At 34.1% G+C, this 21,962-nt stretch overlaps 2 protein-coding genes across 8 annotated transcripts; one reads left to right on the forward strand and one right to left on the reverse strand.

Annotated features, from left to right (window-relative positions):
- Window positions 1–3,341: 3,341 nt before the first annotated feature.
- On the reverse strand, window positions 3,342–14,044 carry LOC132308831 (carbon catabolite repressor protein 4 homolog 4-like). 2 transcript variants are annotated; one of them, XM_059807079.1, is made up of 10 exons: window positions 13,732–14,044; window positions 12,809–12,906; window positions 11,291–11,331; window positions 9,472–9,521; window positions 8,800–8,869; window positions 8,552–8,673; window positions 7,914–8,047; window positions 4,607–4,757; window positions 4,329–4,476; window positions 3,342–3,911 (listed from the first exon to the last, which is right to left on the reverse strand). In XM_059807079.1, the coding sequence occupies exons 1-10, from the start codon at window positions 13,785–13,787 to the stop codon at window positions 3,606–3,608; spliced, it is 1,176 nt and encodes a 391-aa protein (XP_059663062.1). In that variant the 5' UTR covers window positions 13,788–14,044; the 3' UTR covers window positions 3,342–3,605. The 2 variants fall into 2 exon arrangements, with proteins under 2 accessions (XP_059663062.1, XP_059663061.1); XM_059807078.1 differs by having other exon boundaries at window positions 12,809–12,909.
- Window positions 14,045–14,253: 209 nt separating this feature from the next.
- On the forward strand, window positions 14,254–21,663 carry LOC132308832 (uncharacterized). 6 transcript variants are annotated; one of them, XM_059807082.1, is made up of 7 exons: window positions 14,264–14,485; window positions 15,969–16,038; window positions 17,660–17,739; window positions 17,832–17,901; window positions 20,009–20,118; window positions 20,847–20,961; window positions 21,134–21,663. In XM_059807082.1, the coding sequence occupies exons 3-7, from the start codon at window positions 17,676–17,678 to the stop codon at window positions 21,216–21,218; spliced, it is 444 nt and encodes a 147-aa protein (XP_059663065.1). In that variant the 5' UTR covers window positions 14,264–14,485; window positions 15,969–16,038; window positions 17,660–17,675; the 3' UTR covers window positions 21,219–21,663. The 6 variants fall into 6 exon arrangements, 5 of the variants coding, with proteins under 5 accessions (XP_059663068.1, XP_059663065.1, XP_059663067.1 ...); XR_009482484.1 differs by lacking the exon at window positions 15,969–16,038 and having other exon boundaries at window positions 14,254–14,485; window positions 20,847–21,015; XM_059807085.1 differs by lacking the exon at window positions 17,832–17,901 and having other exon boundaries at window positions 14,260–14,485; window positions 20,014–20,118.
- Window positions 21,664–21,962: the final 299 nt, after the last annotated feature.

The following is a 21,962-nucleotide window of genomic DNA, read 5'->3' on the forward strand; positions in this document are numbered from 1 at the left end:
TCCACATCCAACTGGATCACAGAGAAAGAGGAAGAATCCACCATGTGATAGCTAAACCACATCACAGAAATAGAAGCTGAACCTAACCCGTTTATAAAATGACATACAACTACCCTTCTTCACAAATAAAATGTAGCAAGGGTGAGAACACCAACTTCCGTCTCAGAAAATGGTATCAAAGATGACACCATTCAACAACAATAATTTATACTGGAGTATTCAAAATTAAATGTGAGCATTAGTTTTTAAGATTTTGATAAAAATTATAAATAATTTTATAAGAACAAACAATTTTTTTTTAAATCTCTTTATACAGTTCCCTCCTCAATTTTATACTTGAAAAAATTATATATGAAAAAAATTATACAGTGCCCCCCTCAATTTTATAGTTCCTAAAATTAATTATTTATTTATTTTATTTATTTTTTCTTTTATTTCTTTAAATAAAAAAAGTCAAAATTTCCTACCACAATTGAAACTTTTTAACTTTATCTTTTTAAAGTTTCTCTTATTTCTCATTTCTTTTTTTTTTCTCCTTCTAATCTTAAAATTCTTCTTTTTAACATGGATATTTGATTTTTTTTTTCCGACAGCGTGCCCTCCTCACTTGAAATCTTGACAATTGCCCATTGCTCCCCTGCTGGGACCGTCCCAGATGAGGTATGTAGGCAGACGGAAACTTTCTAGAAACTTTGCTATATCTTGAATATAGAAAATGGCAAAATTTGAATTTTTGGGATTTATTAATCATTTAAGCCTCTCATGTCTGCCACACTTCTAGTACAATTATTGATTATCAGAAGACAGCCTAAAGGAAAATAATAGCCACAATATTTGTAAGATGATGAGGGGGGAATTCTTTGTCTCCCCTCATCATCTTCTTGTCTCTAGTGTTGAGGTGAAAAAAAAATTACAGAGGGGTATTTTTGTCAGCTGACATTATTAATATTTTATGAATAAAATAAAATAAAATTTAATTTAAAAATATTTATGTCATTTGAAACTTTAAGAGTGTTATTGTTTAAAATTGCGCTGACTAAACTTATCTTAACCTTTCGAAATATACATAGTCAGTGTTTAATTAAAATATTAATAACAATATATAATTGACATATTAATAATATTAGTAGCTTTAATCCTGACATCAACAGCAATGAGAAACCATGATAAAGAGAACAATTACATTTATTGAAAAACATACTCCAAGTTAAAACTACAACTAGCTAGTCCTGTACAAGTTAGGTTTATATACAATATATAGTATACACCTACAGCTATATGTAGCTACTTTCCGCACATAAACACGCGCGCGCGCGCACACACACACACCTTCTTCATTCCCAGCTCATGCTTCTCTAATATATGCACATTAAACATTTGAGACAATTGTTGTTGCTGGAATAACCGGTACAGAGAAATATGCATCAACCAACGAGGCTTCGCATTCCACCATTGGACCGTTGTGGCAAAACCCTTTGCAAAGTGTTTTTTTGGTGTTTTTAAAGATGAAACTATATGCAGAGGCTAGAAACCAAAAACCTAGTCGAATAACATCTCGTGTTTTATGACTCCTCCTTTGGAGCTTACCTTCCCATGCCTTCTTTTCGCCTCCAATATTTCTTTCTAGGGAGCCATTTCCGGAATGAGGAGGATTATGATTTATTGCTAGTTGGCATTGCATTTCATGGCATCGAGAGAGTGAAACCGAGCCGTCTCTCTCTCCGTAAGATGCTTCTTGAGAGCCCTTCCGGCTTGAGGGCTGCCGGAATCCGGCTAGGGTTACAAGTTGGTTGGCCATTAGAGGAATCAATGTACGTTGAAAATTGTCTTGGTGGTTGGTTTATATAGAGGCCCAACGAATGAAACGTAACTGTCTGATGATGGTATGGCATGTATCAACCCAAGTTAAAAAAAACTTGTCACACTTAAAATTAACTGTAGAACATCAAAAGATTGGGCGGTTATTTGTCATTTTCATTGGATTAAATTTATATGAAACTAGATAATTGAAGCCTTCAAGGTGCTGAAAGGGTTAGACCGAAGAGAAATCTAACCATTCATATTATTTTATTTAATAATTTTTCTCATACTTAATTTGTGCCCTTTGTGACAAATCGGAACTTTTATTGTTACTCCTAGGGTATGATTGGAATGCACAAGTCACCACCTTTTCACTGCAAATAATGTTATAGAAACATCATGAATAAGTGTTATTCTTATAGTCAATTTTCACCATGCATGATCCAACGTGCCTGACACACTTGCGAAGAGAGAGAGAAAAAAAAAAAAAAGCACATGCGATTAAGGGTATAATCTCACCCGAAAGGTCTCAAACCCTTCTTGTTTTCATCGAGAAAGTCTTTAATATTCGGGAGAGTAAGTTGCAATGTGGTACCTTCTAATAAAGAATGCTCTTTATTTTCATTTATAATAGAGAATAGGAAGTTTATAAAATAAATAAAAACATTCATCGGGAGAAATTTCACGTGATTGTCTCCTTTTCAATTTTAATTTTTTTTTTTTAAAAAAGAAAGGTGATTATGCATCACTTTTTATTCCTCTTAGCGGTCCAAGTGCGCAAATGTTGTGTGTACATTTTCAAGAAAAGGTGAATTATTGATGTAGTCCTTGTTGAAAGGTTTACCTTTCCTTAATGTCATGAATATGTGACTGTGGACCTTTTGGACCCCCACTTAACTGTTCTAGGATTGGTGGCCCTAAACTGAAAATAACATTACGTTCTTCTAGCTAACCGTTTGTGGGCCAAATTCAAATCTCATTAGTTATGATGTGAACCATCATCAAAACTTGATAGGTCAATCAGAGCCGTCCACCAAGTTCGGCCACAAAAAGCATGACAATATCGTGCGCACAGCAGGATAGTGCGTGGAAGGCCGGCCATCAATCACTATCGTCCATCACCGACTTTACAAAAAAGAGTACCAACCTTTTACCCTTCTTCCGAGCATGACAATATCATGCAGACAGTACATGCCATTATATCACTTATGCAACTACTCAAATGAGAGATAGTAGAAACCAAAATCATACCCAGAGTCCTTAATACCGGTGGTAGAATATACCTGAAAATAATTTGAATTCTTTTAGACTTCAGATGTCATCAAACAATACTGTTGCCTATTTACAGGGACGACTGTTGCTCCTCGTCCACCGGATTAAACACATCCAGTCATCATTGTCACGAACTTTTCCTCATTTGTCAAAAAGGCATGGAACCCACCTGTAAAAGGACACGGCTCTTCCGAGGGCACTGTCAGATATGACGATGCGGTATCGTCACTGATTGAGCACAGTTTTTAAGTGTGAATAGGCACAAGTCCTAGTGTCAATAATTGCATACAGATTGTCACAAAAAAATGTTTAATGAACCATTATTCTCGACAGCTTGATTAAACTTCCAACTCATTGCATTACATCAACTTATTCAAAATAATGATACAATAGTTATAGCCTCATCAACAAAAACTAAAACAGAACGAACTATCTATCACTACAGCCACTTCGCTGAAAATTGAAACTTCTAACATCATAGAGAGAGAATAGCAATTAGAGAATGTAATGTGATATACCCGTGAGATTTTTCATCAAAGGACAACTTCAAATTCAGCACCAATTGGAAGATGATCACTTGGATGCTGATAATTTGGTAATCCATCAACTGTATCAGAGGATCCTGGTTCTGGAAGTTCTAGGTAACTGACTGGTTTGATATATCCAGAAGGAGAAAAGAATATATAATCAAGAGTATCGGTAAAACCAGGAGTGCAGTTTGTGAATTGTGGTTCCTTCCCCGTAAATGCATAGACACTACATAATGCAATAGGTAGATCTTCCAAAGAATCCAGCATTAGCCCTGTTGAAGAGCTCCCTGATGTTAGGTATTGATATACCTGAAACAACAAGAATCTAATTAGTCTACAGCGTAACCTTATTATTATTTTTTTTCTTCTGGGTGAGTAAACAACACACACATCCATTTCGTCCCACCAGGGGCTTGAACCCTCGGCCTCCCACTTGGAGAGAGGAATGTCATACCACCCAAGCCAAGGGCCCAGTGATAACATACAGTATAACATTATAGGGGAAAAAAGAAAAAAAGACAAAAAGAAAATCTGAGCCACTTGATGACCAAACAACATAAGAGTATATGTGTGATATGAAGCAGGCATTTAACTTATCAGTTCATCACTTCAGAAATCAAAATTATCAAACAAGGAATATAACACTTCTTCACAATTGATAACAATCGATTGATCAACAGGAATCATTGAAAACTGAGACATTTGATATGGAATATAATAATGAACCTTATCTCCAGGGATTGAATTGAAGTCACCAGCCACAATTACAGAAGGAGTACAATCAAATTTGTCAGATACCAGTGTTTTAAACTGAGCTAGGCGTGACAGAAGATATTTAGCCTGTGCAAGCTTGACATCAGCCCATTCTGGATCCCTGAAGAAGCAGAATTTAACATCTATTGTAAGAACAATATATAAAAAGTCGCTCCTCAAGATGAGTAAAGCTGTAATAGTAAAAAAATTTATTTAAATTACAACCAATGGTGAATTTTAAACCGATTTACCAATAAAGGTGCGTGTTTGCCACAATAATGATATGATGAGAAGGATCCTTAAGTTTAAAGGCAGCCATGATACCAACACAATCACGTTTTAATCTTACACGAGGATCATTAGGATCTCCACGGTTGCCTTGAATATTTTTTAGTGCTAAACCTGAAAACGAATAGCTGAAGAAATAAACCACCAACATAACATGATGTGGGTAATTAAAATAAAAAGAAGCCTTACAAAACCTATAGCTGAAGCCATCACTCAAAAAATATATAATTAAACAGAACTCAATCGGAAAAGAAGAAAAAGAAAAGAAATTCAAAAGTAAGAGAATTTTTTTTGCATATATTTCTCTTTTGTATTAAATTGTGACATTTGTGAACCAGAAGAAATTTGAATACATTACGATCATTCAAGTGTGTAAAGTTAAAGAGAAGCTTTCCCGATCTGTTTGTAAATAATTTTGATTTTGAATTTAGTTGTAATAGTTGTGAGGTAGCAAAATTTGAATATACTATCATCTGTCAAGTCTGAATAGAAGTGCCGCACCTTTCTTAAATGTCACTTGAATGCTTGGAGAGATTTACTCTTAGCATATGGCTGTAAATGGTGGGTACCTTTACCTTGCAAGAATTCTCAAACTAAAAAGGATATCTCTTTAAATGAGGGTAATTATGAGTGATGATTTCATATGAATAAGCTTTTTTATAATAAGGTTGAAATTCAATATAAAGCAATAATGAATAGATGAAATGGTTACAAATCTGATTTGGTGCTGATCTTGTTCATCAGTACTCTATGTAGGCAAAACAATGATAAGCCTTGATTCTGGAACAATTGATTGGTCCGACATTCTTATATCTATCATCATTCAGCTCCAGCTAGGATCACATCTTCTGTTAGAAAAAATCCCATTTATGTTTTATCACCACCTCAACCCACCCACTTTCTCTAGCCTTTTTGCTTGTCCTTGTATCTCCCTCAACTCAAATGAAATCATCTTCTCTTCAGTGGTTGATGATTCAATAATCTTGTAGGAAAACCCAAAATTTTTTGAAAGTCTTCATGCATCCGTAACTGATGCCATCCATTGTCCTTGTATCTCCTCCCTCAACTTGATCCAAGTCAACTTCTCTTCAGTGGTTCATCCAATGTCATGTGGCACTGCCCAAACCTTTTTAAAGGACTTCCCACGTCCTTAATTGATGCCATCCCCTTGCTTCTCATGAGTGCACACACTTATTTTTTCTTTCTTTTTTCACCCCTCTCAATATCCCCATTTCATATAAAGTCAATTTCCGTACTTGTTTCTTGGCAATCTGTTATAAAGCAGGTGCAACCCTATTCTTCACTTGTAACAATCGAAAACTCCAAAAGCATCTATTAACTTCATTCAACCAACTCTAATTTCATAAGCAGCATCCTCTTCCATCTCCCACGCATTTACTAAAATAGTCATTTATTGGACATTTCCTACCACATTAAAGAAAAGAATAGCTCCACATGATAATGAAAATTTTCAGATAGCCATATCTTATATTTTCAATGACGTTTCCGAGACATTTAGTGGTTTTTAAATCTGAAAGATTGTTATTAAGATGGAATTGTGTCAAAGTCTTTTACATTGGTTAAGAGAGAATTGCTGTTCCTAGGGCTGATTCCATCACCTCTTGTGGGCTGAAGAAGGCCATAGTCATTTGAACAAAGCAGTTACGTCAAGAGAGGAAGGTGATTTTGATACAAACCCTAGAAGCACATAAGTAACATAACTAATTAACTTCTATGTCATTCTGATTTAAAAAGAGTTTCATCTAAACTGAACAATTCATCTGAGAAGGTGAAATTATGCTCTAGTTTTTCTTCTAAATCACTACAAAACTTTAGAGTCACCTGATTTATTGTTCTCAATGAAATAACTGCAATATTGTACCTTCTTTTTTAGAATAACAAATTATCAAAGTTTTCAATTATGAAGAAGAATAAAAGAATAAAGAGACAATTTCTTTGAAAGAAAAGTAGGAAAGAAAAGAGGCACCATAGTCCAAAAAGAAATTTTGGAACAATAAAACTACACTGGAGAAGTTAATATATCAGCTAATTAATATCGCTATGTCATAATTCTCGTTCCTAAAACATAGATCACTTTGAAGGATCACGAGAGGGATCTATACATCCAGCCAATTAGCTGCTGCCTAATCTACTACCACCAAGATAACATAATTTTCATTTCATCTTTCCAATAGGTATGTTCCATTGTGGTATTCTTCTAAATAAGATATCAATCTAAGCTGCTGCCCAGAATTCAGTAAGATAATTATTTAACTGACACCACATCTGATGGAGATCCTGAGCCAACTGGTCTATGCACTTAACATAGGCGTAGACGTAGATAATGATTACTTATTTTGTTTTACTTTATATTTGGATTTCCTTGTTTATTTAGGATTTATGTTTCCTATTTTTTATTTTATTTTTTTATATTTGACTTTCCTTGATCATTTAGGGTTCTTATGCCTATATATATGGGCAATGGATACATTGTGAGACACGTTTTATGAATATTGATATTGTTTTTGAGAGTATTGTTGAAATTTCCCCCCTCTCTATTCTTCTTCTTCTTCTCCTTCAAACTCTATTCTTCTTAACCCTACAGCAACATCAGCTAGCTAAGACTAAGATGGTGGGATGCCGGATGCATTCACATGCTTGCAGAATTGTCCTTCACATGTTTGTGGCTGTTCTTTCTGTTATGCATAAATATAAATTTCAAGTTGCTGAAGAAAATATTTATTGGCTTGAAGAGAGGCACTAACTGTAAACTAAGTAAATAACTAAAGTTCATTCTTTCCCTAATACAGGGGTGAAGTTAACTTACTAAAACAAATTATGCTCGTTATTCCCTAGCTAGTATGAATAAAAAGTGGGTACTACCAGGGTTTTGATTTAGAAAACAGGAGAGAAAATATAAAAATCAACAAGCAGACAAGGGAAATGACTTTAAGTAGACAGAATAAGTGCATGATGAAAAATACAAATTATAGTAAATTGAGTTTACAGTGTATATCTTCAATTTAAATTACAACATGTACCCAAGTGGGAAATGTTGGGGTGAACAAGAAAAGTTTGGGTAGAGCCAGATCCAAATGAAGCAAAATTTGATTTTTATATGAAATTTGTCCAAGCTTAGTAGAGTTGACTAAAAAGTCAATAACTTATCACACTTTTTTGTGCACCTGGAGATATATACAATAGCAAACCCGATAGTTACAAAATCATAGAAAAAAAATAAAATTTATATTTTTGGACGAAAAAATATACCATCTTGCGGCTCAGCATCTTTATTTCCACTAGCTAGTTTGTCATTATCTTTATCAATACCAGAAGTTGTTCCATCTTGAATCGAGTTTGCAAGATCATTGTATTCTATTTTCTCCTCTAAGACCAACTCTGTGCTGGATAAATTATCAAAAAGGGATGGATAAAAAAAAAGAATTAGTTACAAAGATTTCTAATAATTGAAAACATGAATTCCTGCACTTGTCAATTTAATGGAAGGATTATCATATAAAATTGCAAAGTTGATAAAAAATGGTTTAATTTCAAACTACATCAATCAAATTGAAGCACAGGATCTAGTTTTCAACTCATAACATTAGAGTGAACAGTTCCACAATAAGGATGCTAGTCCACGCATAATCGCATCCACGCATTGATTAAATGAAAATGGTTTAAATATGAAATGCAATAAATTAGTGTGATCATTGATCATAATATATTATCAGAAAATTAGTCTCTTTCTCTCCCTATCTAAAACACACCCAAATATACATTGATTAACTTTGACACTCTTGCTCTCTTTCCCACTCTCGCTTCCACTTTGTGTGCCTTAGTGCATGACTCTAACATGAAATTCAATCATTTACTTTGAATCAGAAAAGAAAAGGTTAAGAGTATACCTGTTGTGCTTATAAAAAATCCCACACCCATCACGCTTCTGCCCGCTTCTCTGAATATAGATACTTGAATAACCAACAGTCTCCATATTCCTTTTGTAAAAGCTATCATACTCATCTACTTCCTGGAAAAAAATTATAAATATTAACTAAATGAAAAAACAAAGAATCATGGACAATGAAGGTTAAAGAAAGAACGGGTTTATATAAATAGGAAAGCTTCAAAGTAAGTCTACATTAGCATAAAAAACCTGTAAACAAAGGAAGTCAGCACCAAGGCTCTTGAGAAGAGTTAAAATTTCTTGGGAACGAGCTTTCCACCTGTAACAAACATTAACAAGCACACAACAATTACTTATTCAGAAGTTGACAAAGAATTTGACCAAACTTAGATTCTAATTTCCATGGGAAGGTTAGAACTAGACTTCAATTTAAATAGTTTTAAGTGATCCACCATTTTCCTGCCAAGGTTAAACTGGATATCAGACACTTTCGATTATGAATTGAAAAACAAAATTAAGGACAAACAATATTTACCCAATAAAATTTACTTCTTGCTTTCTCTCTGCGAAAATATGTAATCACCTCTCTTGTCAATTTCTAGACATAACCACAAGCCAAATATACAATTTATTTCTATATTGCTATATACCACTCTACGTAATAAATCTGTCTTTCTCATGTAACCATTAGCGCACAACACAAAGCACAACTCTTCCTGGTTTCACTTATATGCACACTGATTTTCTTTCACTAGATTTTTTTATGCAATAGAGACGAGCAATATCCAAGGATATTTTGAGGCAAATGAAACCCATAAGTTTCGGCGTTGTACCATGTTTGCCTTAAGAAATTGACTAAGAGGCTTAGATATCAAAAAAAAATTGTTCATAAGGCAACGAAGTTGAAGTTCGAGGATTTACTTGAGACAGGATGATGGAGAATGTGGAAACAGAGCACTCTTCACGTAGACCTGCATATGAAAATAAAATGAAGTGTTTTAATTTTTTGATAAGTAAAATGAAGTGTTTTAATTGATCAAGGGAAACATTACTTCAAAGGCACAATAATAATCCCCCAAGCTATTATCTTCCGTATGAACAGATTTTTCTTAATACAACTCGTTAAATCGTGACATTACTCTCTGGAGCACATATCTCATAAACTGCATTCAAAATCTCTTTGGATGCATTTAGTACATAACAATAGTAATCACTTTCAAGAAACCAAGTCAAAGCTAAATGATTATCATGTCACCATTCAAGAAATCCTTCTCCAATCTCAAGTGGTGATTTGGACATATAAAGTTTCACCTTCTTCCTGGGTGTCGAGAACAGATAAGTTTCATATGAAGGATATTGTTGTATTTTGACGTGTGAAATATAAGGAAGATCACTGATTTCAGCCATTACTACTAGTTCTCTTTGTCTCTGCCTGTCCTTTTTTCTTTTTTTTTTCCTTAATACTCAAAAGAGGGCGGGCCTTGGTGCAACGGTAAGTTGCCCCATTGTGACCTGGAGGTCAAGGGTTCGCAACGAAGAAACAGTCTCTCTGCTGCATACATCTGACCCTCCCCCGACCCCGCAATGGTGGGAGCCTCATGCATTGGGCTAGCCCTTTTACTTCCTTTCTACTCAAACACACAAGTATCAGAGCAAAACTGATCTAGGATTGATGGGACAAAACTTGGAAGATCTAGCAGCTACTGACATCAGTAACTGTACAGATGCATCAGGAAATTTTTTGAGCCACTTGGAGTACATTTGAAGGGGTTTTTGCCAATACTCAATGGTGACTGAATTGGACTAGACTTGATATTTAGAGGATTTTAATCCAAAACGAGCCATTTTGGTGTGGTTTCTTCAGATTATTAGGTCCATATTGACGATATTTTCAGTTACGGTGGTTTTAAAAAGGAAGGTGGAACTGAAGGCGATTTTGCCACGAGATGATTTGACCATATGCAGTGAAACCAAAGACTGCACCAATATTAACTATTGTGGTCCAGGTCGAAAGCATGACAGGTAGAAAGGGAAGGCCAATCCAAAATGGTTAGTGATTTCAAATAAATATAGCCTTTAAATAATCATACAAAGAACTTAAGATGTGATACAAAATTTTTATTACTAACTATGATTAAGATACACTAGAAGATAGTGTTATTCAAGGGAATTGGAGGTTGCTGATTGCAATTTTTGGTCTACAAGTAAAGTTGAGTTTTGAATCACTAAATTCACTGTTTAGTCGAGAGACCTGTATGTGTTCTTTTTTTTATCATACACTCAGATAGCTGTTGAGTCTTTGTTTGTAGTTGTGTTTCTTGGAGGGTATATACTATATACGCCTTGGAATTTCTACTTGTAATTTTATTTATTTATTTATATATATATATTTTTCTGTAATAAAATTCTTCTTACTAGAGGGGAGGAAAAAGGGATTCCTGTCAAGCAGATACGCTGAATTAACCTGAGTCAATTTGCTTGCATACAGAAGCAGGTATTCTCACCTTTAAGGGTGGGTGCAAAGAACAATACATCCAAAACTATGACTGGCAAATATGTCCTGTTGAATACTTTCAACTTTTTTCCCGCTAAACCCAAATTTACACTTTTTACAAATAAAGAAACACGGTAATTTCATATAGTGCCCATTAATAGATGATGAAGTACAGGGAATGACTGAAAGCAAGAATAAAAATTAAATTCAATCAGTTTAGATGACAAAATGATCATGAAATCATACCTGAGCCAAAATGTTATACGAGACAAGACGGAATTTGAAGCCTGTAATATCAAATTTAACATGGCAAGTTTAATTACGTTAGGAAGCTCAAAATTTGTGCATGTATCAATATTATTTTATATAATCAAACACACTGATAAAATGACAAAACCCCCCAAGTGTACTAACTGATACTTTAAAAAAAGTAACAAACCCAACAACAGAGAGAAAAAAATAATAACACACCAATTGAGTGAAAATAGGAAGAGACAAAAAATGCAGGATCCCATTTGGACATCCAAATTTACTTTTGACACAAGGATATGATTTTTAAGACTAAAAATTATATTTTCTTCACTGATATCTATTCCAAAAAAAACATAAAAAGGGAGGACATAGATTACTGAAAGAAATAGTGATTGGAAGAGTACTTCAGAGTAAGCAATTTCATGGATCCAAATAAATCTTGTTAGTCAAAGGTCCTTCCATGAATAGCTGAAAAAGTTTTACAAGTTCGCCACTTAGCATCCCCTTCCAAAATTAATCCAAGATGGGGGAGTGTATAAAAAATGCAAAGCTTTTTTCTTTCTTTCATTTTCTTTTTCTTTTTATTTATTTATTTATTATTATTTTTTTCCCCTTGGCAAGAAACTCATGCACCCATTTGCCCCTATGAGGACTTGAACCCTCACCTCTCAATTTGGGAGGTAGAGGAGATACCGCTAGGCTACAACCCTTGGTAACAAATGCAAAGTTTATTTTAGTGTAAAAGGAAATATAGGAAAAAGAAAGAAAATTAATAATACTGAACAAACTAAATAATATACAAAATTAACAAATAACCAAAGGAAGTAAGGAAAAGGAAAAAGAAAAAGAAAAACAATAATAACATAGTAACAATAAAAGGAGCCCAAATAGAGATATGTTTCATGAATAAGTACAAAATTTTCCGTCCCCAACCCCATTTTCTAATTTTGCAACAGTGCACTCTTCTGATAGCAGAACAATGCCTTGGCTAAGCATTGACAACATTTCTCCAACATAAGAATAGGGTGTAGAACTGGAAGACAAGTTATATTTAATCAAGAATATGAACTTGAGTATAAATGGTTCAAATGTGGAAGGAAAGGTGAAATAGCATGCATCAAGAGACCATTCGTATTGAAAATGACAATAAGAGAATTTGTAATTGGCAAGGAAAAAAAAAAAATCAACAACACAGAAGAATATAGTGTTTGGAACTGCTATTAAAGAAATGCCTTCATGTAAGCAGTTCTTCTATCATATTCTTCATTTTCAGATGCATTACAGATGGCAAGTTCTAATTACTTGTACATCAGGTATTAACCAGTGGGAGAGACTCACCTGCTAACACCTCTCCCCCAAACCTCTTGAACAAAGATTTCTCATTCTATCATGTTTATATCTCTATTTTAACCTTTCCCCCTACTTTTCTCTCTATGTCCAAAGAATCTTTATATTTATATATTTTAAAGAGAAAATGAGTCATACCATTTCCAGATACAAAAATATACATACCATCGGGTTTACTTATTGAAGTAATCTCATTCTGTTCCACAGTAATAAATTTTGGACATCGAGGTCCCGCTGTTGTGCTCATTTTCCTCAAACAAAATCTGCTGTAGATAAAAACACTCGAACAATAAAAATAAGAAAAAATGAAACTACAAAGGACCCACGTCATATGATAGCAGTGGTTGGATCTCTTCTAGTTCACCCATACCAACATTTATGACATTTTAAATCTTGATCGCATCTTTTATTTAGCTTTTTTAAAATACTTTCTTGGTTTTGAGAGCAACAATGCTACAATTCCTATGGCAAAAAATGAATGAAATATCCTAACTGGGTTTTAAATGAATGAAAAGAGAATAAAAAATATCCATTATTTGAAAATCACTTGATAGATCACAAATTTCGATTCCAAATTGGGTTTTAAATAGAAATAGGCTAACCTCCATTTGGTTGCTAACAAATTGTATTAACAGGAAAAATATATATATCCAGAGTCTTTGATTTTCTGTGGTCACTCATTAAATCCATACAATTATATGAGGTTCAAGCAGTTGAGTGCAGTGTAATGCTATATAGGCTCCAAAAGTAATTAAAAAAAAAAATTGCTTATCCTTTTATTTCCACTCCGGCCACACCAAACACAGCCAAAGTAATTTTCTTTAGGGTGTTTTCTCAGCAACCAAATGCAGAGCAACATTAGTTTCAGATTACGTGTGTACTTATGGAGTTTTCTGTTCGAATTGAGATGTCATTGCTAAACTTGTATTGAAAGTGTCAAAATTTCAACCAACAAATGCCCAAGTCGACCAACAAAAGAGGCAAACAAAATAAAAGGCAATACAGCTCCTCCAAATCATAGCAAGAGAGTATTTTTAGGATATACATAAACACACACACTGACACACACAGAGGGAGAGAGACCATACCTTTGTAAAGAGGAAGCAAGACGAGGGCGATGAAGGAAAAAGGAACACTTCAGCATGATTTTTTCGAATTGAACCAGTTAAGAGGCCTATGGGTGCTTTGTATTGAGCCCATTTATATGAGCCATATGGACCTCTAGGCCCACGACTGACGTTATACTATTGAGCCCATTTATAACTTTTTTTTTTTTTTTTTGGTTTTTACGTCCATGATCTCTCTCGCGTACACTCGTACATGTCCGTCATTCTATGTCCAATTAATAAAACATAACCTTTTATAAATGTTATTTTGGTATTTTTAGAAAACAAATTTTACAATTTTTTTTTTTTTTTACCCAATTTATATATATATATATTTTTATTAGGGTGAAACTGCCAAAAGGAAAAGAAAAGAAAAAAAAAATTACTTCTAGTAGCTTTCTTTTTGTTAAATAAAAAGTCTTTCACTAAAAATTGAAATCTTAATTAATTTTCATTGATTTTTCTTCAAAAATCCTTTTAATTTTTATGTAAGGGAACATCCACAATTCAATTCACAAATATTTTTTAAAAAAAATTTCAAGAATCAAATCAATCATATAAACAGTATTTAATAGGATTTCAATTCAATAGAGGATTAAGAAATACGACGTATAATTCGAAGTGAATATTACCAAAATTAAAAATAGGGGAAAACACGCCCATTAGGGAGGGTTCGGCGCCAAGTCGCGGTTGCACCGTCCGTTGCTGCCTCCGCCACCGTCTGCTTCACCATTAGGTACGGTGTTTTCTCTATACTCTCTCCCTTCAGTCTTCTCTCTCTCCAGATTGTTTCCCTCAATTCTTTCTAAATCCAATGTGCTCCCTCTTTCTCTTTTTAGGTATATTATCCTCAACCAATTTCACATTTACTTTTTACTTGTCCATACCTGGACGTTCACTCTGTAATTTCAGTTCTGTTTCTCATACCTCAAACTCAATTCCACTCTGTTATTCATGTTCATGGTCTTTTCTATTTCAATCCTTAAATTCCAAATATGGAACTCCACACTGCATCAGCCGAAGATTTCGGAATTTTCTGCCTTAAATTGGGTTTTCATGTTTTGTTTTATTTATTTTCTTTTACTTTTAATCATGTGCTCATGCGTAATTGCCTTAGTTAGATTTAGCTTTGTTTTATATTACTTGTATATTGGTTTCTTTTTAAATTCAAACCTGTATTTGATTTTATTTTAGCTGCAGATTGGATAGTTGGTTATGGAATCAGCAGTATATTTATTTATGTTGTGGGGGTTGGTAGTTAAGGGGAATGTGGAATAAACAATTTTTGACGGTCTAGTGTATATGTATGGGAACAGTGAAAAGAAACACAATTAGACAGCAATGAAATGATACAAAAGAGGAACAAGTGGGGGAGGTGAGGACACCCAACATTGAGAGGGATCCATGGTTTTGGACTCCATAACTATACGATTGTCAACAAGGTTAGAAAATGATAACTAAGTAAGATCACAACTTCTGGAAGATCATTAGGACAATAGGACGTCGTTGCATATTGATTCCATTCACTCTCAATTTTATGCAATTGAAAGGTCTTTGCTGCCAACTGGCCTCAGTGCAAGCCAATGCTACAACCATGAATGCTGATGAACACAGAACTTGTTTCTGACAACAAATCGCAATACCTTCTGCTTCATTAGAACAGAAAAATTTGGAGCCCTAGCGATCTTAGTCGTAATGATCACCTCTAAAAGCTGAATATATATACACATATATACATGCATATTTATTATTTTTCCAAGCGGTTTGTCATTTTAAACTTGCCAAATAACCAGCAGCGGAAAACCATGATATTTCTGTTTTGGATGCATGAATCCTCAATTTCTGGGTGAGAAGCCACTGATTAAATCTCGAAATTGAGTGAGCTGCTGTTGATATTGTAGTTTTGTTGATTATACTTTTAGTTCTGGATTGGGTCTTTGTTCGACTGACTTTGTTTTAGTTACTTAGGCTGTAAATTTCAGTTGATTTGGTTTTCGTTTAGTTTAGTTGTATAAGCCTCTATCTGGTGTTCATCAAATAACATTCTAGAATTTGAAAGTTGGTGTTAATGATATTAATTTAAGTTGCACTGGGTTTTGGGCTATAGATTTTCTATTAGGAGATGTGTTTCATTTGTTTTTAGTTTTCGTCATGATTTTGCTTGTGCATTTAGTTATGCTATCTCTTTGTGTTGAATCTTATTTGTTTTTTCCATTCAGTTCTTAATATTCAAGTTTCTCCAAGAATCTAATATTAGCCAGAAAATCGAGGAAGCCAAAGCTACCTCAAGTAATACATTTAATGCAAGTTACATGTTTCTATCCTTTAGCGTTCAGCATTTTATTTGGTAGCAGTCTATTGCATCTTCATTGCACTTTAGTCTTGATAACTGCATTTGTCAAATCTTCATTCATCAAATTAGTTTTGTGTATCACTAAGTTTATTGGGTACCTTCTGTTTCAGATCTAGGTTATGTTCCTTTTATTTATTTTTTTCCTCCATCGAATTAATAATTTTGTCGTACGTTTTATTTATTTATAATTTTTTTAATTTTCAATTTATACTGTGATGCCTTGATCATATCCTTTTTATCTCTTTGCGATTATGGCGAAATCATATTGTTAAAGTGGCCTATCAGATATTTTTTTGCAAAAAAATAAAAAAAAAATGGCAGAGTTTTTTTTATTTTTTATTTTTTATTGTTCTTGTATCTTATTCAATATTCTTTTGAAAAGAGTTGTTGAATCACTTACCTAGATATCGGGCAGTTGCAAAAAACTCTTGATATAAGACGAATGATCTCCTACCTCCTCTATTACCAAAGCTGATTTGGGACTACACTAGAGAGAGGCTTTTAAAGATCTATTATGATAAATTTGAGTGGCACCAAGACAAATGTAAGAAAAGGACAAAAAAAATAAGGCTTTTGAGGTTATATTTAAGTCAGCAAGATAGTTTTATTCCTTTCTGTTGCTAAGAGTATTGCATTACAAATAATAGTACAACCATGCAAGTTAAAGTTGGTTCTTGTGATTTATTTTCTATTTTGAATATTCATCATGATTGTGAGGAAAAACTAATAGCGAGGGTCTTGCTTCTCCTAGACCATGTTGTGGACCTCTATAGGACAACCTTTATGAAGCTGCCCTCCTTTTTGAAGCATTCATCTTTATAAGATCTGCTTCTTTGCTCCTTATATGCTGGAATAACCCTATTGTAGAATAAAGCTTTCTTCTGGAAATCCCATTAAAATATCCATTATAACAGTCAACGCTATTGTGCTTTTCTATTGATAAATGATCTTCTCGGTTCTACTACTAAGTACTAACAGACTCCTTAACTCCTTTTTTAACTATATTATATTATTAAAAGATTATAGAGTTTGCCAATGTTGCAATGCGCAAATCATCACAAGCTTTAGTTACCAAGGTTTTGCCACTTCTTGGAAAATTTGAGGGTGGCTTCCATTCTATTAGTTGGCTCAAACAGTCCAATGGTGATGATGATGGTCATTATGCTTGGTTGATGATTGTTTTAAAAAACGTAGATAAATAATGATTGACTGAATAAAACTCAGGGAATTCCTATTTTCTTCAAGACAAAGGGCTAATAAAAGCATACATATGCATGAAGATGAATGCACTTTTATTTGAGTTGAACATGGATGTTTTGCTTTAAAATGGAAGTGAGAGCTTGTAACATTGTACAACTTGTTCGTTTGTTAACAACATGCTCACTTTAGAATCTCCCGTTTGATTTGTGTACTTTTAGCTTCAAATTCTACATAAAACACTATTGATCAGTTTAGTTTCCATGTGAACCGGAACATGTCTTAATATCTTATGCTAACTGTCTCCTCATGGATGTGTAATTCTTTGGATATGTTCCATGTTGACCATATGGTTTGCAGTTGATGACCAAGCATAATGGACTGGGCACTTGTAAATAAAATTTGGGACAAGTGGGCATCTACTCATATTGATTCCTGTGGTGAGCAAAATCAAGTTTATGCAATTTCTTCCCCTTCTTCTCACAAGTTCATTATATGAATAAATGAATGAGATGGATTTTATAACTTCTAGGTCAACCATTGAAGGCTGCTTTGCTAATTAACTATGACCCAACAGGACCCTCTCGCTTGTTATCTACCATGTAAGGGGAATTGCAATATCCCATGCTTCCTATGACTTATTTTCTATGGCTATCTTGAAATGTAGATCACGTAATATATTGCTTGTATGGTTTCTAAATTCTGTTCATGAAAGCATCATTGTAGATATTGTATCTTGAACCTTGTAAGAGCATTCACTTGTGAGGCATTTTCACTCGTGCAAAGCAAAGAAAAATCGAAGCATTCAACCTGAAACACTATAAGTTTATTACCCACTAGGGGTTCTCCAATCTACTAGGAACCTTAAATGCTCAAGGCAAAAATAAGATGGAAAAACGCTTTGATTCTACTAAGCAAAATAAAATAACAACCTGTAAATTTCAGTGTTACTTATAATAGACTACTCCATTTTCTATTTAAACAAGGATATCAGAAGGCAAAAGACTCTAGAATTCAGCACCTAGCGGATTATTATTATTATTATTATTTACCACTCTGAATCATGAAATTACACATTTTCTAAAATTTGAGCCGGAACAGACTATGAATCCACTATAAATGAATATTCACGAAAACCACCGAAATAAAACAACAACAACAACAACCAAGCCTTTTCCCAATTATTTGGGGTCAGCTAAATGAATCCCATGTTTTTAGTCCGTTCTATTTAAGGCCATAGCCTCAGTCAATCCACATATCAATTTTTTGTTTACTAACTCTACCGACATTAACTTTGGTCTTCCTCTTTCCCTAGTATTACGCTCAATGTGACTATGTAACTTTTCCTAACCAGTGCACTTAAAAGGTTTTCTTTGCAAATGTCCAAACCATCTTAACCTATTTTCTCAATTCAATTGGTGCTACTCCAACCATTTCCCGAATGTGATCATTTCTAATTCTGTCCTTCCTAGTCTTACTGCACATCCATCTCGACCTTTGCATTTATGCCACTCACTTTATGCAAATGTTGTTTCGTAGCTGCCCAACATTTAACTCCTGAAATAAAAAGTTACCAATAATGTGAATGGACAACTAAAAGGGTGTTTCATAAGACTTGTCAAGGTTTTTTGGATGTATGCTGTAGGGCTTCTAACTATACATAATCTGTTGCTGACAATTATTGATCCAATGGTTATGCCTTGGTTTGTTCAAATATAAAATCTCATTTTGTTTGTTTCTCATTTGCAAATACATATGCAAGTATGCACAAAAGGTCTAGAGAAGGTATGCAAGAGTATTTCAATGGCACGTATACCAAGTAAAATATTGGATTTTATTTTATTTTATTTTATTTTTATTTGGGACTACTCTTGCAATGGCACGTATACCAAGTAAAATATTGGATTTTATTTTATTTTATTTTATTTTTATTTGGGAGTTAGTTATTTTTTTCCAATAAATTGATTCAGAGGAGGGGAAAAAAAAAAACCTACAATTAACTGTGCTCTGTCTTATTGCTTATGTTATCTGGACTTCGAGTAAAGGTTTGGGGCGCAAATACTGGTCCAATTGGCAAATTTTTTTTTTTTTTTTTGGTTATATGCTATTATGAGGACTTGAATATGTATACACATACATTTCATAAAATAATATAAGTACATGTTTTAACGAAGATAACTAGCTATATATGCATATTATGTTAGTTATGACATGTAAGAATCATTGAACTATGAAACAAACAAGAAAAAATCTGCAAACATGATTACATGAAATTCCATGTGTATTAGCACTCAAAATATGCGAGACTAAGTGATTAACTAATTTAAGTGACTTTTTGTATTGTAATTTGTGGGGACCTCTATATACTTGCCAACTCTAACCATAATCACATTTAAATTTATGGATGTAGATTTGGTGAGCAAGAATTATGTTGCACTTTCGTATCTCTTTGGAAGACTAACATGGTCATTAAAATGAAGTGTATAGCGTTTTCATCTTTTCCCTGACTCTGTTTTCTTCATGGAAAGGAAAAATTACTTGCTGATTTATTTTCTTTTGATTTAGCAAAGAAAGAGATCAGACTGCATTTAAATCATTTGCCTTGTACACACACTACTTGTCAAAACAAACAGATCTCTATCATTCATCTTCTTACCTCATCACTTTCTTCTGACTCTGGGATTTGGAGCCTAATTTTGGTGTTTGCAGTGCAGAGCAAGAAGGAATAAAAGTAAATCCTATTGAACTGAGTCAATTTATTGATTTCATCAAACAAAACAAACTCCAGAGTGACAGCTTCTTCATTGGACCAAACCAATGTGAGTTGTTCTCCAGCTAAGCCAAGTCAGTGCATGAAAATCCTAATTTGCATTTTCCCACCAGTTCTCAAGTGTTGCCTAAAAAGTTTTGCATAAACTCTAGTTTTATGTCAAAGTCATTACAGGTTTTTATCTTGAATATTTGAAATTTTGCAAACATGTTGTTTTCAATTAACTTCCAGTGCAGGCTCTATTTTCTGAAATGATTGTATTCCCCCAAGTGTGAACTTTTTTATATTCAGTCCTATATGTACACGAGTATTCCCCAAATTATTACAGGACGCTCTTTAGTGCACACACTGACATTATGGGCCAAACATTCTGTGCTCAAAGATCATGAGATCATCTTCCACATCTGGGAGAATTTGTCGAACTCCATTCTATCAAGAATTGGTTTGATTTCTCCCTTGAATCTGACAGATATTCTTAATTGGAAGAAACTTTCAGTTTTCTCTACAACCTTCCTTTTATGTAGTTATTCCAGGTTAAACTAGAGGCCGTCCATGTGATTCTGTAATACGTGAAATCTTTTAGGGTTTGCAAACTGTCATTCAAGTAGGGCAAGAAGTAAGGACTACTTTTGCCAAGAAAATGGGTATAACCCACTGGTTAACAAGTGGACCCTGTCAATTGGTCACCTTGTTGGATTTAAACTTCTTGCTTGCCCAACCTATTTGTACCTTGAAAAACTTCACTTTTTTTATACTAACAAGACTTCTTTTTGGCAGACATAGTCACATCAATTCATGAGAATTCGTTCTCTGCAAGGTGCATGAATACTTCAAAACCTGCTGGTGAAGGCGCTATTGTAGTGCAGACTGCAGCATTCATCTTGGTTGCACTGTAAGCACTTGCAATGTTCATCTCAACATATTCATATTCAGCCACTGGCTTTGGGTACATTTTCAGATTGTGCTTCAGATGCTAATGTGAACACAAATATAATATGGGGAGCTTGATACCCAACTCATTGAGAGCATCAATTTCTTTACCATTCTCCCCATTTATCTTACAGGTATGATGGTTCTATTGGCTCAGCATCTCGTGCTATGGTGGTGGTTGATCAGTTTGCATGGCAATTAACTCGGAGGAATCTTTGACCCCAATCTTGAAGCAGTTTAGTGTGTACCAAAAATTGATTAGTACAAAGATAAGCGTGCTGTGGTAGTTGTTGTACTAGATTTATGGAGGTTGTAGTAGCATCTTCCGAATCTCGGGTTGATGCACCTCAAAGCATGAAACTTTGACAACCTGAATTACATATGAACCCGATGTGTCCATGTTGCATTAACCTAGTGCAAAAAAACCGCCCCTTTTTCCTATTAATGAACTTTTTTCAGGCTTCCAAGATCCGACAATGATGTCCAGACATAGCAAACCTACAGTACTTTCCAAGGGAAGAATTTTCTTTCAAGACAGTACATTTTCTCCTCTTTCAACTATTGAAGTAACCTCTGCAATGTGCTGAGATGAATTCATAAAAATGTTGTCATCATTACTTGTTTTGGGAAAAGAGAGTTTATAAATTCACTGAACATTATATTAGTGCTCGAGTGCTTTGATTGCTGTGCTGTGGAGTCATATAAAGGTAAAAACGAGGTAACAAATTCTTATTAGGATTTGTTATGCAAAAAGAGTGTCATCTTATGAAATTTATTACATAAGGAGGGGTGCATCCCAATTGATGTGGCGCTGAGGAGACCATTTACAAACTTACAATAATTTTGTGCACAAACACACACTCACTCACATACTGTTGGGATTATGTTGAGAAAAATGAAGATCAATTACTACCCACTTGTGAAGGTGCTGCATTAATATCACCGGAATTTTGTGTCCCTCCC

Source organism: Cornus florida, unplaced genomic scaffold, assembly GCF_030987335.1.
Source record: "Cornus florida cultivar Cherokee Brave unplaced genomic scaffold, ASM3098733v1 CherokeeBrave_3.0.0_Hap2_Chr05, whole genome shotgun sequence".
NCBI lineage: Eukaryota > Viridiplantae > Streptophyta > Magnoliopsida > Cornales > Cornaceae > Cornus > Cornus florida.